This window comes from Enoplosus armatus, chromosome 6 (genome assembly GCF_043641665.1).
Source record: "Enoplosus armatus isolate fEnoArm2 chromosome 6, fEnoArm2.hap1, whole genome shotgun sequence".
NCBI classification, from domain to species: domain Eukaryota; kingdom Metazoa; phylum Chordata; class Actinopteri; order Centrarchiformes; family Enoplosidae; genus Enoplosus; species Enoplosus armatus.
The window spans coordinates 26,697,554-26,716,352 of record NC_092185.1 but is presented as its reverse complement, the minus strand read 5'-3'; the positions used below and the strand labels follow the sequence as shown (position 1 = coordinate 26,716,352).

Sequence of the window (18,799 nt, the reverse complement as noted above, 5' to 3'; positions counted from 1 at the left end):
AATTACATCAGGGTCCAAAACACATGCTTCATGCATGGATTATACCAAAAACAACACTATATTATCAACCTGGCAAAGCAGACCCCAAAGCCCCATGTTCACTGTGTGGCAGTTGGTTTGGTAATGATTAAAGGAATAGTTCAAAACAATATGCTTATTTTCTGTCATTCTTGGAGTGAGAAGAGAAGACAGATGTCAATCTCTTGTCGGTGTGTGTTGAGTACAGAGCTGGAGTCAGGACAGTAGTTTAGCTTGTAAGGATACTAGCTTAGTTTAGCTTAGTATGAAGGCTGGCAGCAGGGGGAAACAGTTAGCCCTGGCTCTGTCCAAAGTTCAAAACTACACCTACCAGCACCTCTAAAGCTCCAGGTAAGACTGATATTGGTAAGAACATCTCACTGTTACTTAATTGAGGGAAGTTGCTGTGTCAAAATCTCGTTTTTAGACCTTCAGTATTTCAGCTGATACTGTGCTTACATGGTGCATATTCCTGAATTAATATGTGTTTCATCAAATTAGCAAACAGGAAACCTGGTGCCATTGAATATTCCAGCATGGGAATACTGTATACATTTTTCATATACTGTATATATGCTTTTCTTCAATATCTTTAACAATGACCATTTCACATTTTCACACCATTCTCCAATTTGTATGAGACCATCACTCCAAGTGCAAACTGCTAAACATGGGATGTGAGTTTGGCTGTGAGCAGCCCTCGCAACCTTTCCATTGAGATTAAAATTGATATAGATATTTCCTTTTCCAGAAAGAATCGAAATGGTCAATAAAAATCATAATTGGTGGCAGAGAAATGACCACGCAGTCATTGATTAAATCTGAAAAAAGATGGCTCAAATCCTCAGAGCCTTTTCACTGGGCTGGGCCAGATGAGTCAGAGAAGAGACTCTCAGTTGTCACAGCAACAAGCTGAATTTAATGCAGGAGTTTGATTGTTTGTGTTTTTGAATGTTCTGCAATCCAATCCATCTGCATGCAGTCAAAAACAGGAAGAGCAATTGTTACATTGCCGGCTGGGAACAAATGCTGATTATTTAAGTCAGGACATTTGTTCTGAATCCACATGGACTGAACAAATCACCTATCATGTGAAAACACGCAACACATGTAATACATTCACATATAGGTACAGGTTCTTGATGATAAATGTGTTTTTTGTGGGACAAAACTAAGATCGAGATCAAAACATCATCATAATCAGACAAAAACGGTGCAGCAATAAGTTAAACCTAAATCCCTAAAACCCTCTTGAAGCCCTCTTGATTTTAAGGGTGTAAGAATTTTATATATATACTGTATATATACACTATATTGCCAAAAGTATTGGCTCACCTGCCTTTACTCGCATATGAACTTAAGTGACATCCCATTCTTAATCCATAGGGTTTAACATGACGCTGGTCCACCCTTTGCAGCTATAACAGCTTCAACTCTTCTGGGAAGGCTTTCCACAAGGTTTAGGAGTGTGTTTATGGGAATTTTTGACCATTCTTCCAGAAGCACATTTGTGAGGTCACACACTGATGTTGGACGAGAAGGCCTGGCTCTCAGTCTCCGCTCTAATTCATCCCAAAGGTGTTCTATCGGGTTGAGGTCAGGACTCTGTGCAGGCCAGTCAACTTCATCCACACCAAACTCTCTCATCCATGTCTTTATGGACCTTGCTTTGTGCACTGGTGCACAGTCATGTTGGAACAGGAAGGGGCCATCCCCAAACTGTTCCCACAAAGTTGGGAGCATGGAATTGTCCAAAATCTCTTGGTATGCTGAAGCATTCAGAGTTACTTTCACTGGAACTAAGGGGCCAAGCCCAGCTCCTGAAAAACAACCCCACACCATAATCCCCCCTCCACCAAACTTTACACTTGGCACAATGCAGTCAGACAAGTTGCAATTGCACTTGGTGATGTATGGCTTGGATGCAGCTGCTCGGCCATGGAAACCCATTCCATGAAGTTCTCTACGCACTGTTATTGAGCTAATCTGAAGGCCACATGAAGTTTGGAGGTCTATAGCGATTGACTCTGCAGAAAGTTGGCGACCTCTGCGCACTATGCACAGCATCCGTCATTTTACGTGGCCAACACTTCGTGGCTGAGTTGCTGTCGTTCCCAATCACTTCCACTTTGTTATAATACCACTGACAATTGACTGTGGAATATTTAGGAGCGAGGAAATTTCACGACTGGACTTGTTGCACAGGTGGCATCCTATCACAGTACCACGTTGGAATTCACTGAGCTCCTGAGAGCGACCCATTCTTTCACAAATGTTTGTAGAAACAGTCTGCATGCCTTGGTGCATGATTTTATACACTTGTGGCCATGGAAGTGATTGGAACACCTGATTTCAATTATTTGGATGGGTGAGTGAATACTTTTGGCAATATAGTGTACATATATGTATATATATATATACATGCATTTAATTAATTAAGACAATTGCCATTAATTAATTAAGACAATTGCAATCACCATTTTGGTCAATTGTACAGTTAATTGTTCTGAGTTATGTCTTTTTCTGTAATGAATATATGAATGAAATATATATTGTAAATATATATTTCAAAAGAAGTAAGCTACTTTCCCCCCTTTTTTGTAATTGTATGAGGGTGGAGGCGGTGGGGGTCGTCAGTGTATATACAATGGTAAAACAGGGTCCCTCAAGAAAAAGGTTGGGAACCACTGTCCTACACCATATATCATCAAAAGAGCTGAAATAAGTACATGGTATATTGTAATATATTGTATAAATGCAAAGCATACAATATACAAGTGGCCTCGTATTTAGCATACAAGTGTTTGCTCATTCACTCTTTTGACTGTAGATATAGTGTTAGAGCCTCATGCGTTATGTACTTCCACTTCCAGCTCCAGAAGACAGATACTATCATGTAAATAAAGGCTCAAAGAGACAGAGAGACGGAGAGAGAGAGAGAGACAGACACTGGCAGACAGACAGATAGATATCTCTCAGTCCTCTCTGGACTAAAAGCAGATCATAGCGTGATAAAGACGACAATATTCCTTTTGAGGAGAAAACAGAGATGTAATTTCCTCCTTCAAGCAGAGGAAGAGAGTGTATAAAGAGGAGGGTTTATGGAGACTTAATGGAATCATCATTTTTTTGCTTGGCTCCGTCCTCTTTAAAAAGCATCCATTTTGAGTGGCTGAGACTCCATATCAACACACTTCATCTCCGTGTGTGCCGCAAGTCAAATGTCAAATGTGCTGTGTGTTGTGTGTGTGTTTGTGTGTGTCTGGGAGTGCGCACTCACCCTACAGGCAGTAATGTGGATTGGCTGCAAGGCGGCACTAAATGAACAGATGGATTTAATCAACAGATGGTTGATATGGTGTTTCTGTGTGTGCGCCCTTAAGACATGGGGTCAGTGTGTGTGTGTGTGTGTGTGTGTGTGTCCAAGTCAACATGAGCTTCCAACAGACACTTGATGTGAAAAGCTTTTAAAACAGAGGACTGCTAACAATGCTGTAAACTATAAGAGTGTGAACAAGGGCCAATATTTATTTCTTTTTCTTTTTACTTTTTTGACTTATTATAATATATATATATATATGTATATAACGTAATTCTCAAATAAAAGCTGGTATGCAAATAAATGCCAGGCTGGCACAAACAAGTAAGGCCAGTCTCACATTTATAATGCCTGTATTATAATGACAGAGCACCAAGTCAGCACCAGTAGCTTTCTAATAGGCTTGGGCAGTATCCAATTTTTCATACCTTCCTGACATTTCACCGGTATATGACGGTATTCATCATGCAATGTGTTTGACCACTTCATCTGAAATGCATCTACAAAACAAGACAACTGTCACTTTCAACATTTTTTGACAGCGGATCAGTTTGAAATATTGCAGGGAGTGATGGAACAAGAAGGAGCCGATCTCCACACCTCGTTTTAGCGATGAAGAGCTGCAGGCGACGGGCTGCACACCTCCAACTTCTCAGCGAGGTAACCAGCTCCTGTCACTGTGCCCTGCTGTCCGCTGACTCATGCCGCGTGCAGCATAACATTAGATCATGGTTGCTCACAGAATGAAATGAAAAAAGCCAATTATTGCCTGGCTTCTTTATTAAAAATGACAAATAGTTTTAATTCTGTGACCTGTAGTATTAAACAGCAGTTTTAGTATCAGTTTAATAGAAAGAGGAGCATCTGTATTTTTGATGGTCTTAAAAAATTCATACCTTGGGGATTTGGAGAAAAAACAGCAAAGTAGAACAGTGGTGAGTATTGTCATGGAGACAGTCAGTTTTATTTTTATTTTCTGCACTTGATTCAAGAGTCAGAGTCTCGGGTCCAGGCAGAGGTGGATGGATTGGGGTGATGGTGGTGGCAGATACGTACTTGGGGCTGGATATTTCAGGTTATTCAGTTTGCTACACCCATTGTAACATAAATAGCCTCAGCATATATCCTCCTGAGGTACAGATGTGCTGATGAGAGACAGGCTGCTGACCTAAATACAATGTCATCCCTAATGTCAGTCAAACTTGTCTGTGTGTATTGCACAGGACTGCTGTCGAGGGTAGGTGTCTATTCTTACATCTGCAGTCCATTGGCCATTAACGATCACGCAAACAACATCACCACACCCTTAAAATATGATGGCGACACGGTGGGATCTAATCGCCAAAGACTTTCACATTTCTATCTTTATTAAGCACATGCCAATAAATAATTGTTCTCACATTTAAGTCTCCTGATTGATTTGAACACAAGTCAAAAACCTCTTATAGTGTAGTTTGTAATGAAGCTAGCTGCTTCTGTTTAAGTGTCTCTCATCTAAAATTTATTAAAAAGTTGAGTTATTCTTCCGGATAAATGCAGCTTAAAATATTAGTCCATTTTTTTTTTTTTTTAGATTTGTGAGCAGGTATTTCTAGTTGAGATAAAGGACAATTGGCCACTTCAGCCTCTCTAAGTGCACATCCTCTGTAAAAGGGAATTAAAGTCATTTGTGCTTTTTCAAGCTAGTTAAAGCGTGGTTTCTTTCTTGGGCGCCATTTCAGTAAAAAAAAAAAAAATCACTCCTATTAAAAGGTCCTGCAACAGAAGAGAGCATCCTCGCCTCTCTAAATGAGATGCTTTGGAAATTTGGTCCATTTGTCCAAATGACATTCAGCTGTCAATCTGAACTGTAGCAGGAAATCTTTTCCACCCCAACAAACAAACAAAGTGACAAAGTGAAAACCAGGAGCTAAAAACTCCTTCCAAAGGAAAAAACTTGAGTCATCAGCACTGGATCTTTTCCCCTCTCCATCCATTTTGGATCTGCCGATGTGAGTCATCACAGAGGAGTTGGGTTGGTAAACATGAGCGTGCTGTGGGCAGTTTACCTTCACTATCTCTGGGTTTTAAAGTCTGCAAACAGTCTAGCTGCCAGCTGAGGGGAGGGGGGGGTGGGGGGTGGGGGTGGTCTAGTGCGAGCGGCTGGGTGATGCAGCTTTAATCCGCCGCTGGAGCTGCTCCTGTCAGCTGTGAATGTGTACTGGTGCACTGCTGCAGCTGCAGGTCCAGGTGCTCGGTCTACTTTATGGTTAGTGTTTTCATTGTTGTGGGCAGGGCCAGATGAGTCAGTTCATTGTGTTGTCATTTTATATTATTATTATTATTACTATTATGTCCATGGAGTAATAATTGCACTACTTATGTATACACAACATATCCTTTCAGAAAAAATCTAACATAGATGTTCATGTCACGTTTCTGTGATATCACCTCCACCTGTTTGTTTGGTAGGTTGTAAAGATAAAAACATGGATTACAGTTTCTAATCATTTGTTGCTAATCATTTCCATTACATCGACATCTTGAGAAACGTAAAACACCTGCGCAACTGCTTCAATAGACCTCAATAAACCCAGGTCCCACCAACACCAACCCCTCAAAAAGACCACCACCTTATTACTGGTCAGTAGATAATAAATTCAACTCTGATCCAAGCTGCATTGACTTCAGGTCAGCTGAAATCCTTAAAACAGCTTTTCCTCTCTTTCATATTGACAGTTTAGACAGATGTGAGGACACCTCGATGTAGAAATCACTGCTGAAAAGTCTACAGCGAAGAGAGGGAGACACGTCTAGAGAGGAAGAGGAAGGGAAAGACAGACGGTATGGAGGGAGCAAGAGGAAAGGAGGGGAAAAAAACAGACAGAAGTGAGATCCGGGGCCCGCTCAGCAGATTGGAGCATGACTCATGGGACAAACTCCCAAATGAGGCCCTCCACACATGAATCCTGTCAAAAAAAACTCGAAAAGGAAAACACTAAATAACGCCTGCCGAGCAGAACAGGGACATTTCCCCATTACTGTTAAACACAGAGAAACGGGCAACAACGTTTTGGACAAGTCCAAAAGACACGCTTTCATTCAAAGCACGAAAACACCCAAGAGTTGAACCCTGAAAACAGCTGATGCTGAAGCTAACCAACCAGGCTCCCATCAGCACTGATTCAAAACACAACACAATAAAGCTAATTATGAATCAGTCAAAATATCTATATTTACAAATGAATAGACTAAATTGTTGTTTGACTCTAAACACAGAATACAACGTATCTCTGTCAGAGACCAGATCCAGGCTCAGAGGCCACCAACTGGCAGTCCAGAGAGGAGCGTGGACCTCCTCCTGCACTGTGAGAACTTTCTCCTCACTAATTTCCACTACGGGGAAACAACAAACTTCCTGATGTTAACCCCAGACGAGAAACTGGCAGCTCTCCCAGGTCAAGGGACGGCAGCTCCTCTGGCAGCTAAACCTGTAGCTACCTGCCAGAGGCTGGGGAACTCACAACCAACACAAGATCCCAAAAATGTATATAGTATTAAGTAATTGTATAAAGTTGTAGCGTACCGTACCGTATTGTATTGTGAAGATTCAAAGAAAGGACTGTATCAGTATAATATAGAACCTGCATGCGACATCTGTGTATTTAATGTAATGTAATATAAGTGAATCTTCTGTAAACTGCTTTGGCAACAACATATTATTTTGTTCAAGCAGTCAAAACAACTCTGTGTTAGGGCCGCACAATTAATTGAATACTTATCTCCATCACGATATTGGCTTCCCACAATTGAATGAAGATGATCGACTGCGATATTGACGTTAAAAATGCACGCCACCGTAAAAAGTTTTGGTACAATTTTATTTCTAATTGGCTTCCAGGAGACGCGCTGTGAATAAGGACCAGTCTTATTTCGATGCAAAGATTTGTACATCAGCAGCACAACATGGAAGTGAAAGAGGTGCTCTGTTTATTTGAATGTGAAAGTGCAATAAAGATATCTTGTCCCTAAAATCAATAAATAATCATGGTAAATATTCTCAATATGGATCAAAATATTTGGATGGATTATCATTTTGGCCATAAACATGCAGCCCTACACTGTGTCCTCTATCTGTCCTTCCATTCTTTTTTTCCTACATTTCTTCCAACCACTGATTTTGATTCCTCTTCTCTGTTAAGCTTTCCGCGATTCTATCATCGTCCCACGTCTCTACCAACATCTTTTCCTCCCTGCACCCTTTTCTATCCTCACTCACTTGCTTCCTCCCTTCATGCTTTTCAAGCTTCTGTCTTTCCATCTCAACATTATTCCCACACTCATTCATTCTTCCATTCAGCCCACCAAACTACATACAGATGTATGAATACTACAAAGATATTGCCAAAGACGTTTGACTACGCCTTGAGTACTGATGCTGTACCTTCACAGCCCTATAGCAGTCACATCTTTTGAGATTCATTCGAGACCAACGTCACACTGTGAGCCTGATTTTAAAGACATGACAAATCTTCAGAAAGACAGAGCAAATGGGCCAGAGAGATGAACTGCCGTCTTACCTTTCATGCCAAACTTGGAGCGTCGTCCATACTTGTTGATGAGGAGAAAGAGAACCACCAGCATCACACAGGCAAACCCTGCCAGGCCCACCGCTATGGAGACCTACAGACCAAGAAAGGGAAGGAGGACGAAAGGAAAAATAATGTTAGGCAAATCATCGCAGATAGAAAGGATATTGATTTTTCTACAATAAATTTGGTGATGTTGGTTGGTCTGGACCCCCGTGGTCCAGAGTAAGATACCTCTACAACTATGCACCTGATTTCCAGGAAATTTGCTGTGAATATTCAGAAGAAACATCACTTGTACATAATATTAAAATGTATGGGCAGAACGGTATTAAAGTTGCCGAGGGGATGACTATTTTTGACTGAATTACTCCATGACCATGCATTCTTCTAGTACAACCAAACATATTTCCACATTTTCACATTTTCATCCCCCATTCCATATGACAATATCTGTACCTGTCATACTCACATACACTTCGATTTAAAGATGCATGAATGCAGGCATTTATATTACACAGAAGCTAACCTTGTACACAGAAATAACACACCAACATACACACACCTACACTAACCCACTATGCTCCTTCAAAACCTCAGCCTCGACGGTTATCTTTTTCCCAGTCAATTACAGGAAAAAGATGAACTCAATTACATTTCCAACCGACTCTCAGGCTCAGCAGCCACCAGGGGATTTCAGCAGATACAAGCAAATGGCAGAGAGTGAATGGAGCAAGAAGAAGAAAAGGCAGGATTAAAATAACACCCTCTGCTCTCAACACTTCTTGAGCAAAATATTCAGATTTCTTTCTTCTCCTTTGTTAAACCTATTTTTCTTTCTTCCTTTCACTGGTGCTCCAACATAATGGTCGGTGTCTCCCAGAGTTGACATACAGGCAGACAAACCAGTGGCTGCTGTCAACTCAATTCCCAAAATTAACGGATGTGTCACCGAGTGTCTCTTTTTACTGGCTACGCCTATGTAACCGCATGCGTTACGCGTTCAGTGTAGCCAAAGCTTGAGGCTAAAAGAAGCTCTTAACTGGTGGAATTGGGAGACACAAAATAAGGAGTGTGTCAGTCCTTGAATTGAAACATTTTAGTCCTTAAAGTCGCTCCTCAGTCTGAGAGAAATTAGACGTCCAGGGGACTCCTGAGTCACTGAAAGCTGCTCTATCTATCGAGACCAGAGACTAGAATAGACCAGTCCAACACAAGACAAGTCTGACTCGATAAAAATAAGCTGAGACTTTCTTGCAACTTTTTTCTCTTACTTCTTTGGCTGATGTGAAAACACAACAGTGGCAGGACCTCAACAACAAGCAACCTCACCACTTTATCTGATTATTTTCATGTAGAAGATACATTTGTAAATATGCTCGGCTCAAACGTAAAACAATCGAGATCACCAATGCAGTGCCACAGGGATGACGTATTTTTGTTGGCAAACCCGGAAGTTAGCATCACCCTGGTTCCCTCAACAAAAAGCCAATAGGATTTTTCCATGGGATTTTGGATTACTGCAGAAAATAAGCTCTGTGGCAAACAAAAGTTTCTGATACTTACACGTTTTGTTCAACAAGATAATCTTCATCACTAATTAACACCACTTTTATGATTTTTGAAGTGCCAATGGAATCGCCAGCAGTAAAAAAAAAAGTCATTTTAGACACGTAAAAGCTTCAAAATTCACTAATGTATTTCATTTTTCGTAGAACAAAACATGAAAACCATTCAACAAACCCATTGACTTCGAGATGAGGGAACCGGAAGTGTAAAAATGCTAACTCATTTCCGGGTTTTAGGACTCATTCCTGCAGCACTCTATACAGGCCTGGAGTTAATTTACAGAAATTAATAGCAATTTAAATCACAATCACAATGGTGGTAAGAAATATTGTATTTAGACATTTTCCCCAGCCCTAAGCAGTGATTATGAGTTTTTCAATATAGGTTTTGTTTCTCTACCCGGGTGATCCGGGCCAATGAAAGAAACACAAGCCTAAATCTCAGCCAAACATGTTTAATATTTCAGTCACTTACCCCAAAAGTATCCTCCTCCGGTTTGTGAGTCTCGGCAGTCGGGGTTACTGGTAGAAAAACACGAGAAGATACAGACAGTTTACTGCCCTGCTGCTTCCACAGGGACACAGCGGGTGGAAAGACCGTCTCCACTCACCACACATAAAACAATAAAGAAAAAAATAATAAACACAGAGCTACTCAAATCAATAATGACAACACAGTTTGAAAAAAGAGCAGCATGCACAAGAAGGTCAAAGACATATTACTTAGACTTTGTCATTTAATAGCCAGAGAGTGGACACAATATCGTCTATACAATCAAGTACAATTATTGCGACAGTCTTGCAATAACTCCTTATCTTTATAAAGATCATTAAAAACCATCTGTTGTTGAGACTAGAGCTTAACAGATATATTAGAAAACCAGTATTATCAATAAGTTTCAGGCAGATACCTGCATGTCAGCATCAATATATGTGCAAAATGAAATTGCAGATCAGCACACTGCAGCAGTAAATGCTTTACTGGTGGCATTTTATTTGGCACCTTCTCCAAATTCAAGTTTAATGTAGTTTTGATGAATGCATTACACATACTGCCTCATTGTTATTTATTCTTTAAATGTTTCAGTGCAATACATATAGTCATACACAACAGTGCAATACATACATATATATATATATATACACATACATATACATTGTTATGTATATATTTTTTTACTTTTATTTTTCACTTAAATATTGTAAATGTGTGTATTTTTATTTTCTATTTCTTATTTTTATATTTTGTACATACTTTTATTTCTAAATTTATGCTACTTTCTACTCTTGAATGGGAGCACCGGTACTGTACAATTTCCCTCCGGGGATCCATAAAGTATTTCTGATTGTTATTTATTGGTATTTTTTAGTTTACCCTTTTATCTAGGCAAGCCAGCAATTAATTGAAAGTAATTAATTGGAGGTGTCTAAACCTTGTTTCTAATTTCCAAAACAGTTCATTCAGACACATTTTCATTTTTAAATATTTATTTTATGTTTTATGTTCATTTCAAATAGAACAGCGATTATACATGCTAGACTCTGAATCATGTGTTAAAGAACAATCTCAAAGGCTGTGTGTGTTTCAGGTCAGTAACCTTCAGCACTAGTCATACTCTATGATGAATATATATTAATATAGTTATTCTATGACAATGTGCACACAAGCTGATCATAGAAAATCTAAGTCAGCGTGGACGTTTGGGGCCTTTTACATATGTAGAGGATGTCATGATGAAGAGCTAACTTGACAACCCTCAGAATCAAAAGCATAGTACTATAATGAGATTCTTGTAAAAAGCACTTACCATAATCATAATCTGTTTCTGGACCTGTGAAAGAAGAAGTGGGGAAGGTAGAAATGATACTGTAAGACATACTGTACAGACAAGTCAAAGTACATACATGTTTGGGTGTACATGAGAAAGGGATAACAAGACATGAAAACAAAAAATGGCAAGAAGCTAGAACATAGTTAAAGACGAGATTAGAAACAGAGCATGGGGGTAAGGTGTGAAAAGAGCAAAACACCAGAAATAACACTGTTAACAAGATCATCACCTCTCGTCTAAATATAGCTCTTCATTCTCCACATCTCATTTACACTTAGACCAAATATAAGCTTTATTTCACCACATCATCCAATACAAACAGTCTGAGTGCTGCTGATAAGAGGCTGACATCTGATCCCCGTGGGAACAGAGTGCTGCGAGACACCTGAGGGCTAAACCTGAGACCTGAGGGCTAAACCTGGACTGGAGGAATCCAATCGTCAGGCAGAATGTTAATACTGGTCTCCAGCACTCCAGATTACATCCAATGACACTGTTTTTTTAAACAATTTATTTCTACAATATATGTGCATGGCAGCTATGGTTAAGGTATGGTTGGGGTTAGCAACTAAAACACTTAGTTAAGGTTAGGGTTATGTAAAGACATTACACAAGGCATTGCACATCCATCTCCCACTCTAACCTTGCTACTTAAAGAGCACACTACTTCCTGTACTGGTACTGAACGTTTGCATTGAAGGCTCCAAGCAAGTTCGAGAACTCAAATGCACGACTCCGGTGAACATACTCAACGTGCGCCCTAATCTAATAATGGAGGCAACAAACCTCAGTCCTCAAATGGGCGATATAGAGTTATCAGATTGTTTCCATAAACCCAGTACAGGGCGGCATCACTAACCAATGTCGAACACAGCAGGAAACACGTGCAGTCAGATGATTAGTAATACCCAAGTTGTAATAAACTGAAATTATGCAAACAAGGGTGAAATTGTGTTATTTAAATTCCCAATGTATAACCTTCATGGGTTTAATAAAATCAAAGCAAATACATTACTTGCATAATCTCTGTGTGTTTAGTTAAATCATAAGGAAATATGAAGCACTGATGATAAGAAAGCAAGTATAGTCAAGCACACGAAGATGAAAAGAACATGCTAGAAGACTAACATAGCCTGTGTTGTTTTTGTAAGAAAAGCCAGAAAGTAGGGGATGGTTTCGGTAGACAGGTGTTCTGCTTAGCAACAGCGTAATGACACACCATCCATGCCAATAAGAAAGTTCTGTGTTTGAGTGATTGAATTATTAACCAGGAGCGTCACATCGCGTCAGGAGGAGCTTAGTATGAAAGGTTTAAAAATTGATTGCCAGGAGAATGCCGTTGTTATGCATTCTGAATCTAGACCCTTCGTATTACAGATTTTTGTTGTACATTCTGCAATCCGAGGAAGAAATGACTTTGTACTCAGGCAGCTGAGAGTTTCCTTCGTCTGTATCTCAGTGTTTGGTTCCTACGAACCTCAATGGTGGTTATTCATTTAAAGTTATTGAAGGTTGACCAAAAAGAAGAAAATCAAAGGTCGCTCTTATTGGTTGATTGATTGGTCTGTCCGTCCATCCCAATGATTTTAGTGACCCTGTGCCTTTTCGTCCAGTAACACTGTCACACTTAAATATTGCAGTTCTTGTGAATATTGCTGACTGCAGGACCAACTAGCAGAGATTTTAACTTGATACCAGAATAAATTAAGTACTGATTATAACTAATTACACAAGTATTCACCACAACATCTGAAGGAGCCACCTCTGGCATGAATGACAGCTATTCATCTCTGTAGGTTCTGCTCAATCTCCATCAAGCTGAATGTAAAGTATTTGTGAAAATCAAATGAACTAAGTCATGGCACAGAAGCTGAATTGGAGTGAGGTCTGGAACATTATACATTATTTTTTTTTAACATCTCTAAAATGTTTAGGGTAAGGTGCTTTTGCAGTATGTTCTGTGTCAATGTCCTGTTAAAAAATGAGTAGTCTCCCGAACTCTTGCAGACTGCAGCAGATTTTCCTCAAGGGTTTCTCTGCTCCATCCATTTTTCTTTTTTTGTCAGGTCCTGCAGCAGAGGAGCCTCCCCGGGAAGCCAGGAACACACTACAAAACTTAAAGCCCCATTTTAACTGTTTTCTGCCATGACAAGCGTTTTCAATCGGGTACTGGGATACTGTACTGGTTTCGGGTTTTACATTCAAAATCATCATTGTTTCCAGACTGAGCCTCAGAAAAGTCAGAGCGGTTATGTTCATATCGAACATGTTTAGCATATGTAATTGGAATCCGCTTTAAACTATCACCTCCAAAAATTATGGATCTGGATTAGTTTTAGGGTTTTCAACTGTTCACAGCTAATCATGATGATTCCACTGCCATATTTTTTTTTACCAACCAAGGAGTTGATCGTTGATTTTGGGAAAAACTAAGAATTACCCCCCCGTGGTTGTATGCCTCAGCCAACACGTCAAGCTGCAGTTTACATCCAGTGTCCGGACTCACATAATATATGTAGTGAATACTTGGAAGGACTTGTATAAAAAGTATAAAGCATATTTTTTTGGCTAAATGGAAGTTATCACCGTATGATATCATATGATTCCAGTGAGAAAACACTGTTGAACTGATTAAAAAACAGTTTTTTGCTTTAACTTTACATTATTACCTTTACATTATGAGATACATATTGATTTCACAATATAATGGCTAAGAATAATGACATCATCTGGTGTTTATATTGGTTTTCACTGTGCAGGTCTGTCTGCCACCGGGTATGATCTCCCGGGAAAATGAAGGCTCAAGTTATGGCACAAACTGCATCCACCATGGCAACCAAAACAGAAAGAGTAAAGCGCTTTTACCGTACATCTTATACATCTGTGGCTTTTACATAAGCTGTAAACTTGTTGTATAATTGTTTCAATAAAGTTCTTAAAAAAAACATGAGGGTTCCAAACCGACACAGTTGGCATTCTTTCTACTAGATAAGTAAGTAACAAAACCTGCCTACTTATTAATACTACTGTGTGTTGGGTAGCAGTAGTTACTTTTTTGCATGATGCAATATTAAAACTATGTTACTATATTACTCAACCATGACAATTTCACTGTACCTCTTCAGTGAACATGCTTCTTTCTTATCTCTTATTTCCAAAGAGGTGTTGATCGTTTCTTCACAGAAATGTGGAAACAAATGCCGTGGTAGTAGATATGACATAAACTCAACATCTCTACAATGTTAACAATGTCCCAACTTACCATCGAAGGGCTTGTCGAGGAAGTGCCCGTACACAGTAGTGGTGGCTACACCCAGGTAGTTGGTGGCCTCTAAAGTGTAGTTGCCGTTGTTGTGGTGTGTTGGGTTTTTAAAGGTTAGGCAGCCCTCTACGTAGTCCTGATAAATATCCATATCAGGACGCACATACTCAGTGTGGGTAATTTCCTGAATGGGGAGCAACAAATGAACAGTAACCTTCAAACCTGTTGAGAGTAATCACACTTCAAGATATTAATTCGTCATCAAAATATCATCAGACCAGTGGTTCCCAAACTTTTCAGTCAGTCCTCTGAAAGCCAAAGAAAATTCCAGGCCACCCCACCCCCTCCCTGATACAAAATCCAGTGACCTGTGGTGAGATGTAACTAAGTATGTTTACTCCATTAGAGTATTTCTACAGTTCCGAGATACTTGTACTTTCCTTGAGTATTTATATTTTCTGCCACTACATTTCAGAGACAAATATTACAATGGCTACTCCACTACATTTATCTGATGTGACTGGTCATTTTCTCACCCACTGCCAGATGAATCAGACACACCTTATCTTTGTAGAACCAGCGTAAGACCGGGTGGGGCGAACCTCGAACAGTGAACTCTATGCATGTGTCATGGCGGCGCTCTGGCTCGTTCAGCTTCACGATGGAGGGCGGAACTGAAGAGACAAAAGAGAACAGAAGGATGAGCACTGTTCACTTTGTAATTGAAAGAGAGGAAGACATACAAGTATTTTTTGTGTTACACTGTCACATATACCTCCACTACAGCCTCTAATTACACTTGATGTACTGTTGCAGTACATGAAAGGGCAAGAAGCAAAGAGAGAAAACAAAGATATAATGGCGACATATCTAGATTACCATTTTAATATGATGATCTCATCACAATCTGTTCCAATCGATTTGTATGAGTGTATGAGCGTGTTTTTTCGTGTGTCCATTCTCATGTTTCTCTCTGTTGACTGACAAAACTGTATCTAAATGCAAACACAATTTGCTGCTGCAACAGTGTCATTGTGTTACCACAGCAGACCGTAAGAAATTCAAACCAGCACCAGCAAGACGATCGCTGTAATTGGTTGTTCCACCACAAATGGAATATATCCTTTCAAGTGTACACACACATCCTACAGGATATATGATTAGGGTTGCTTGCATGAGTTTCAGAGGCTCCCGATGCTCAAAAATTATTTATAGTATGTGTATGTCTGACATATACAGTATCTTCGTCAGATAGTCAGATAGATGAAAACACCCTTGGATACTAGTAATTATCAAGTCTATTTAAATAGGTAACTTTTTACTCACACATTCACCATATCATTGTTGTAAGCTTCTTTCTGCTGCCCCCAAGAGGCCAAAAATCTGCTATTGCAGGTTAAAGGTGAGTTCTGATAGGACATTAAGGATAGTTTTTCCACAGATTATTTGTTTGTATTTGTCCACGTGTGTTTTTGCAGTCCACATTTAGTCTCCAACATAACTGTGCAGATGTTAGCTGTAGCTAGCACACACTCGGCGCACACCCACCATGTGTCCTCTGACTGGTCTCAAAACATACTTTCTGTTAGACCCCTCTCGTGTTCTTATTTGTGCATTCGTGAATAAGCATGATTTTATGACATGATTTTTTTTTTTTGAGTCAAAAAATCGTTTGCACCACCAAGAGTGAATGGTAGTTCTGTTTGCATCCTTTGCAAAGAAGTCACATGCATTAGCCTCTAAAATTTGAGCGCACAATATCACAAGTGGGGCAGAAATGTATTTTGTGCTAAGTGTTGCATTTGAGGAGAGGTCATGAGTTGTTATAGACTCCTTCTCTGTTAGTGAATATTACGATGTGTTTTTTGTAGGCAGAGCTTAGGTGGGGGCAGAATAATTCCCAGAACGTGTTAACTAACGCTAGCTTGCAAGTTTCGTTGGCTTGTTTTTTAAAGATGGCTGAAGAAAATACGAGTTTCTCAGAATATGTACGGCCACTCACTCGGTTAAAGTTAACATGAACCAATGGGTCCAGACCAACCTGTACATGCTCACTCAGTGGATGGACCATCTGACAGGATTACCTCCAGTGGAATGGCCAGACATTTAGCGCTACACCTACCTGATAGGGAAACCAAGCGTGTATAGTAATAAGAAACTGAGGTTGTATAAATCTTTACATGCCTTTAACTATGTCCTGAAAGGTCATGTAGGCCTACAAGACTTGAAATGCAAAAATTTAACAGATGAGTTTTGTCTCTGGCCATACAACTAGCTAAAAAAGTTAGCTAATGCGCTAAAGAGTTAGCATAACAAGAGAAATCACCTATTCCTCAAAGTTAGCCAATTTCTGATTAGGTGGGCATGACAAACCTACAATAGACAATACTTTGTTTAACCTTAAGTGATATGAATTGTGAGTTGCAAACAGAAGCAGTTTTGAGGTGATTCGCACGTGTTTTGCCTTTGTTTTGCCTCCAGCAAACACCATGACGTAATCATAACGTCTGCACTAAAAAGGTCTATATATTGAAATCAGTCAACTGTGGATACTGTTTCATGATACTTGGACAATTAGATTTTGGTCATTCTTAAGTGTGAGTGAAAATTCTGTCCCAATAGTGTTTAGGTACCTCACAGCTTCTCAATGGGGTGTAACATTTTATCAACACTGTTATCTGCGCAGAAAGACAAGCACTCCTCTTATGCACACACAGGCAACCTCTGGTCTGGCCTGTAGGTGAGACTGCAGCCCTCACATGTAGAACTTTTATATGATTGTGCATCAAAGAATAAGAACTGGCGCAGTCTATGTGGTGCTTTCAGCCCATTGTCGCAGATGGATAGCAGCATGCAGTGCTGTTTTTACATTTGCACACATGGGAGCTTTGTATTGATAATGAAAGCAACTGCTCTCACTATTTGTGAGTTAAGGCTTTTTGTGGTTGATTAAATTAAAAATTACTGTATAAACCTGCTGGCTGAGCAAGCATTTTTATGGCCATGTCATTTTGACTGCGTTGTATGTTGTTTCCAAGTTTGGTGCATTTGGTTGTGCCAAAAAACAATCACTCTGTCACTCAACTCTGTTTGCAGCATGTAATCACGTTTTAAGAAACCCTGAAAGCCTGCACTGTATTTGTCATGTTTTGAACATGAAATCAAGTCATTGCAAAGATGTCAGTAATTTGTCACAGTTTGTTTTGAACTGCATGCAGTGAGGCCTTTCCGTAAAGTAAACACGTAATTATATCCTCGAGGAAGCATTATTATGATTATTTTCCATTACTTCCAGTCAGAAAAAGTCTCTGCTGAAAGAGAACGGCTGGCTGTTCTCTGGTGAATCGATAAGCAGTACAACATTGGCTGCAAGCCCAAGACATGGATCAATGGGATGTAACGACAGCAGCTAGCCGTCTTGCTTGATGTCTGGAAAACTACAATGGCACGGCTAATGTTTGAGTAGGTTGATATAGGGCACTTTATATAGAGGTAGCGAGGATGTAGCACAGGAGCATCAAACCCCTACTGCTGTGAGGCCCATCGTGCTGTAAATACTATGAACAGCAAAGACAAGACAAAGACAACAGCAATGACAAACACAACAACAAAGAGAAAGATAAAGGCAATACCAGTGAGTGATGATCTCAAAGCAGACAGGTAACAAGAGAGGAAACTCCACAAGAACACACCAAGACAGCGTCCGTTCAACAGCAGGTACAAAGATACAACATCACCAAATCAAATGCATCAACAGCTGTGTGTTAGCTTAAAATGACAGTAGACAGTACTGACATTTTCTTTGGCTCAAATGAAATATGTAACCCCTCCTTAACCAACAGCTGACCGCACACAACACACAAATTCAGATACACAATAAGCTGGGAAATGTAGCCCACTGCATTCATTAACAGGCATTAACAGATGGTAGACAGGAAGACAAAATGAAACAAAAAAAATAAACACAGAGGATGTAATTATATAGAAAAAGACCTTGCCAATTCAATACACAAATCACACTTTTGGCACAAGCAGACCCTCACAGGGCAGCAGGAAAGAGCAGTCACTACTATACTGGCGTAAATATCACCTGCTGTGGATAGTCTATGTTTCTGAGTGTCCAACCTACTAGACACACTCAACCAGGTTGGGTTCCAGGAGGGGCTATAGATATTATTTACATTATTCAATAATCCACTGATTATTTACTCAATCACCTGATTAATCTTTGG

The 18,799-nt window shown here is 39.8% G+C and overlaps 1 protein-coding gene across 1 annotated transcript in view; it reads right to left on the bottom strand.

Moving 5' to 3' along the window:
* The window catches only part of LOC139286188 (NT-3 growth factor receptor-like), a 219,478-nt gene that overhangs the window by 76,935 nt on the left and 123,744 nt on the right, over window positions 1–18,799 (bottom strand). Inside the window, exons 8-12 of the mRNA XM_070906923.1 lie at window positions 15,129–15,241; window positions 14,568–14,751; window positions 11,282–11,305; window positions 9,949–9,995; window positions 7,897–7,999 (exon numbers count right to left, since the gene is read on the bottom strand). Of these exons, the coding sequence (XP_070763024.1) occupies window positions 7,897–7,999; window positions 9,949–9,995; window positions 11,282–11,305; window positions 14,568–14,751; window positions 15,129–15,241 (471 nt within the window). The remainder of the gene's footprint in view (window positions 1–7,896; window positions 8,000–9,948; window positions 9,996–11,281; window positions 11,306–14,567; window positions 14,752–15,128; window positions 15,242–18,799) is intronic.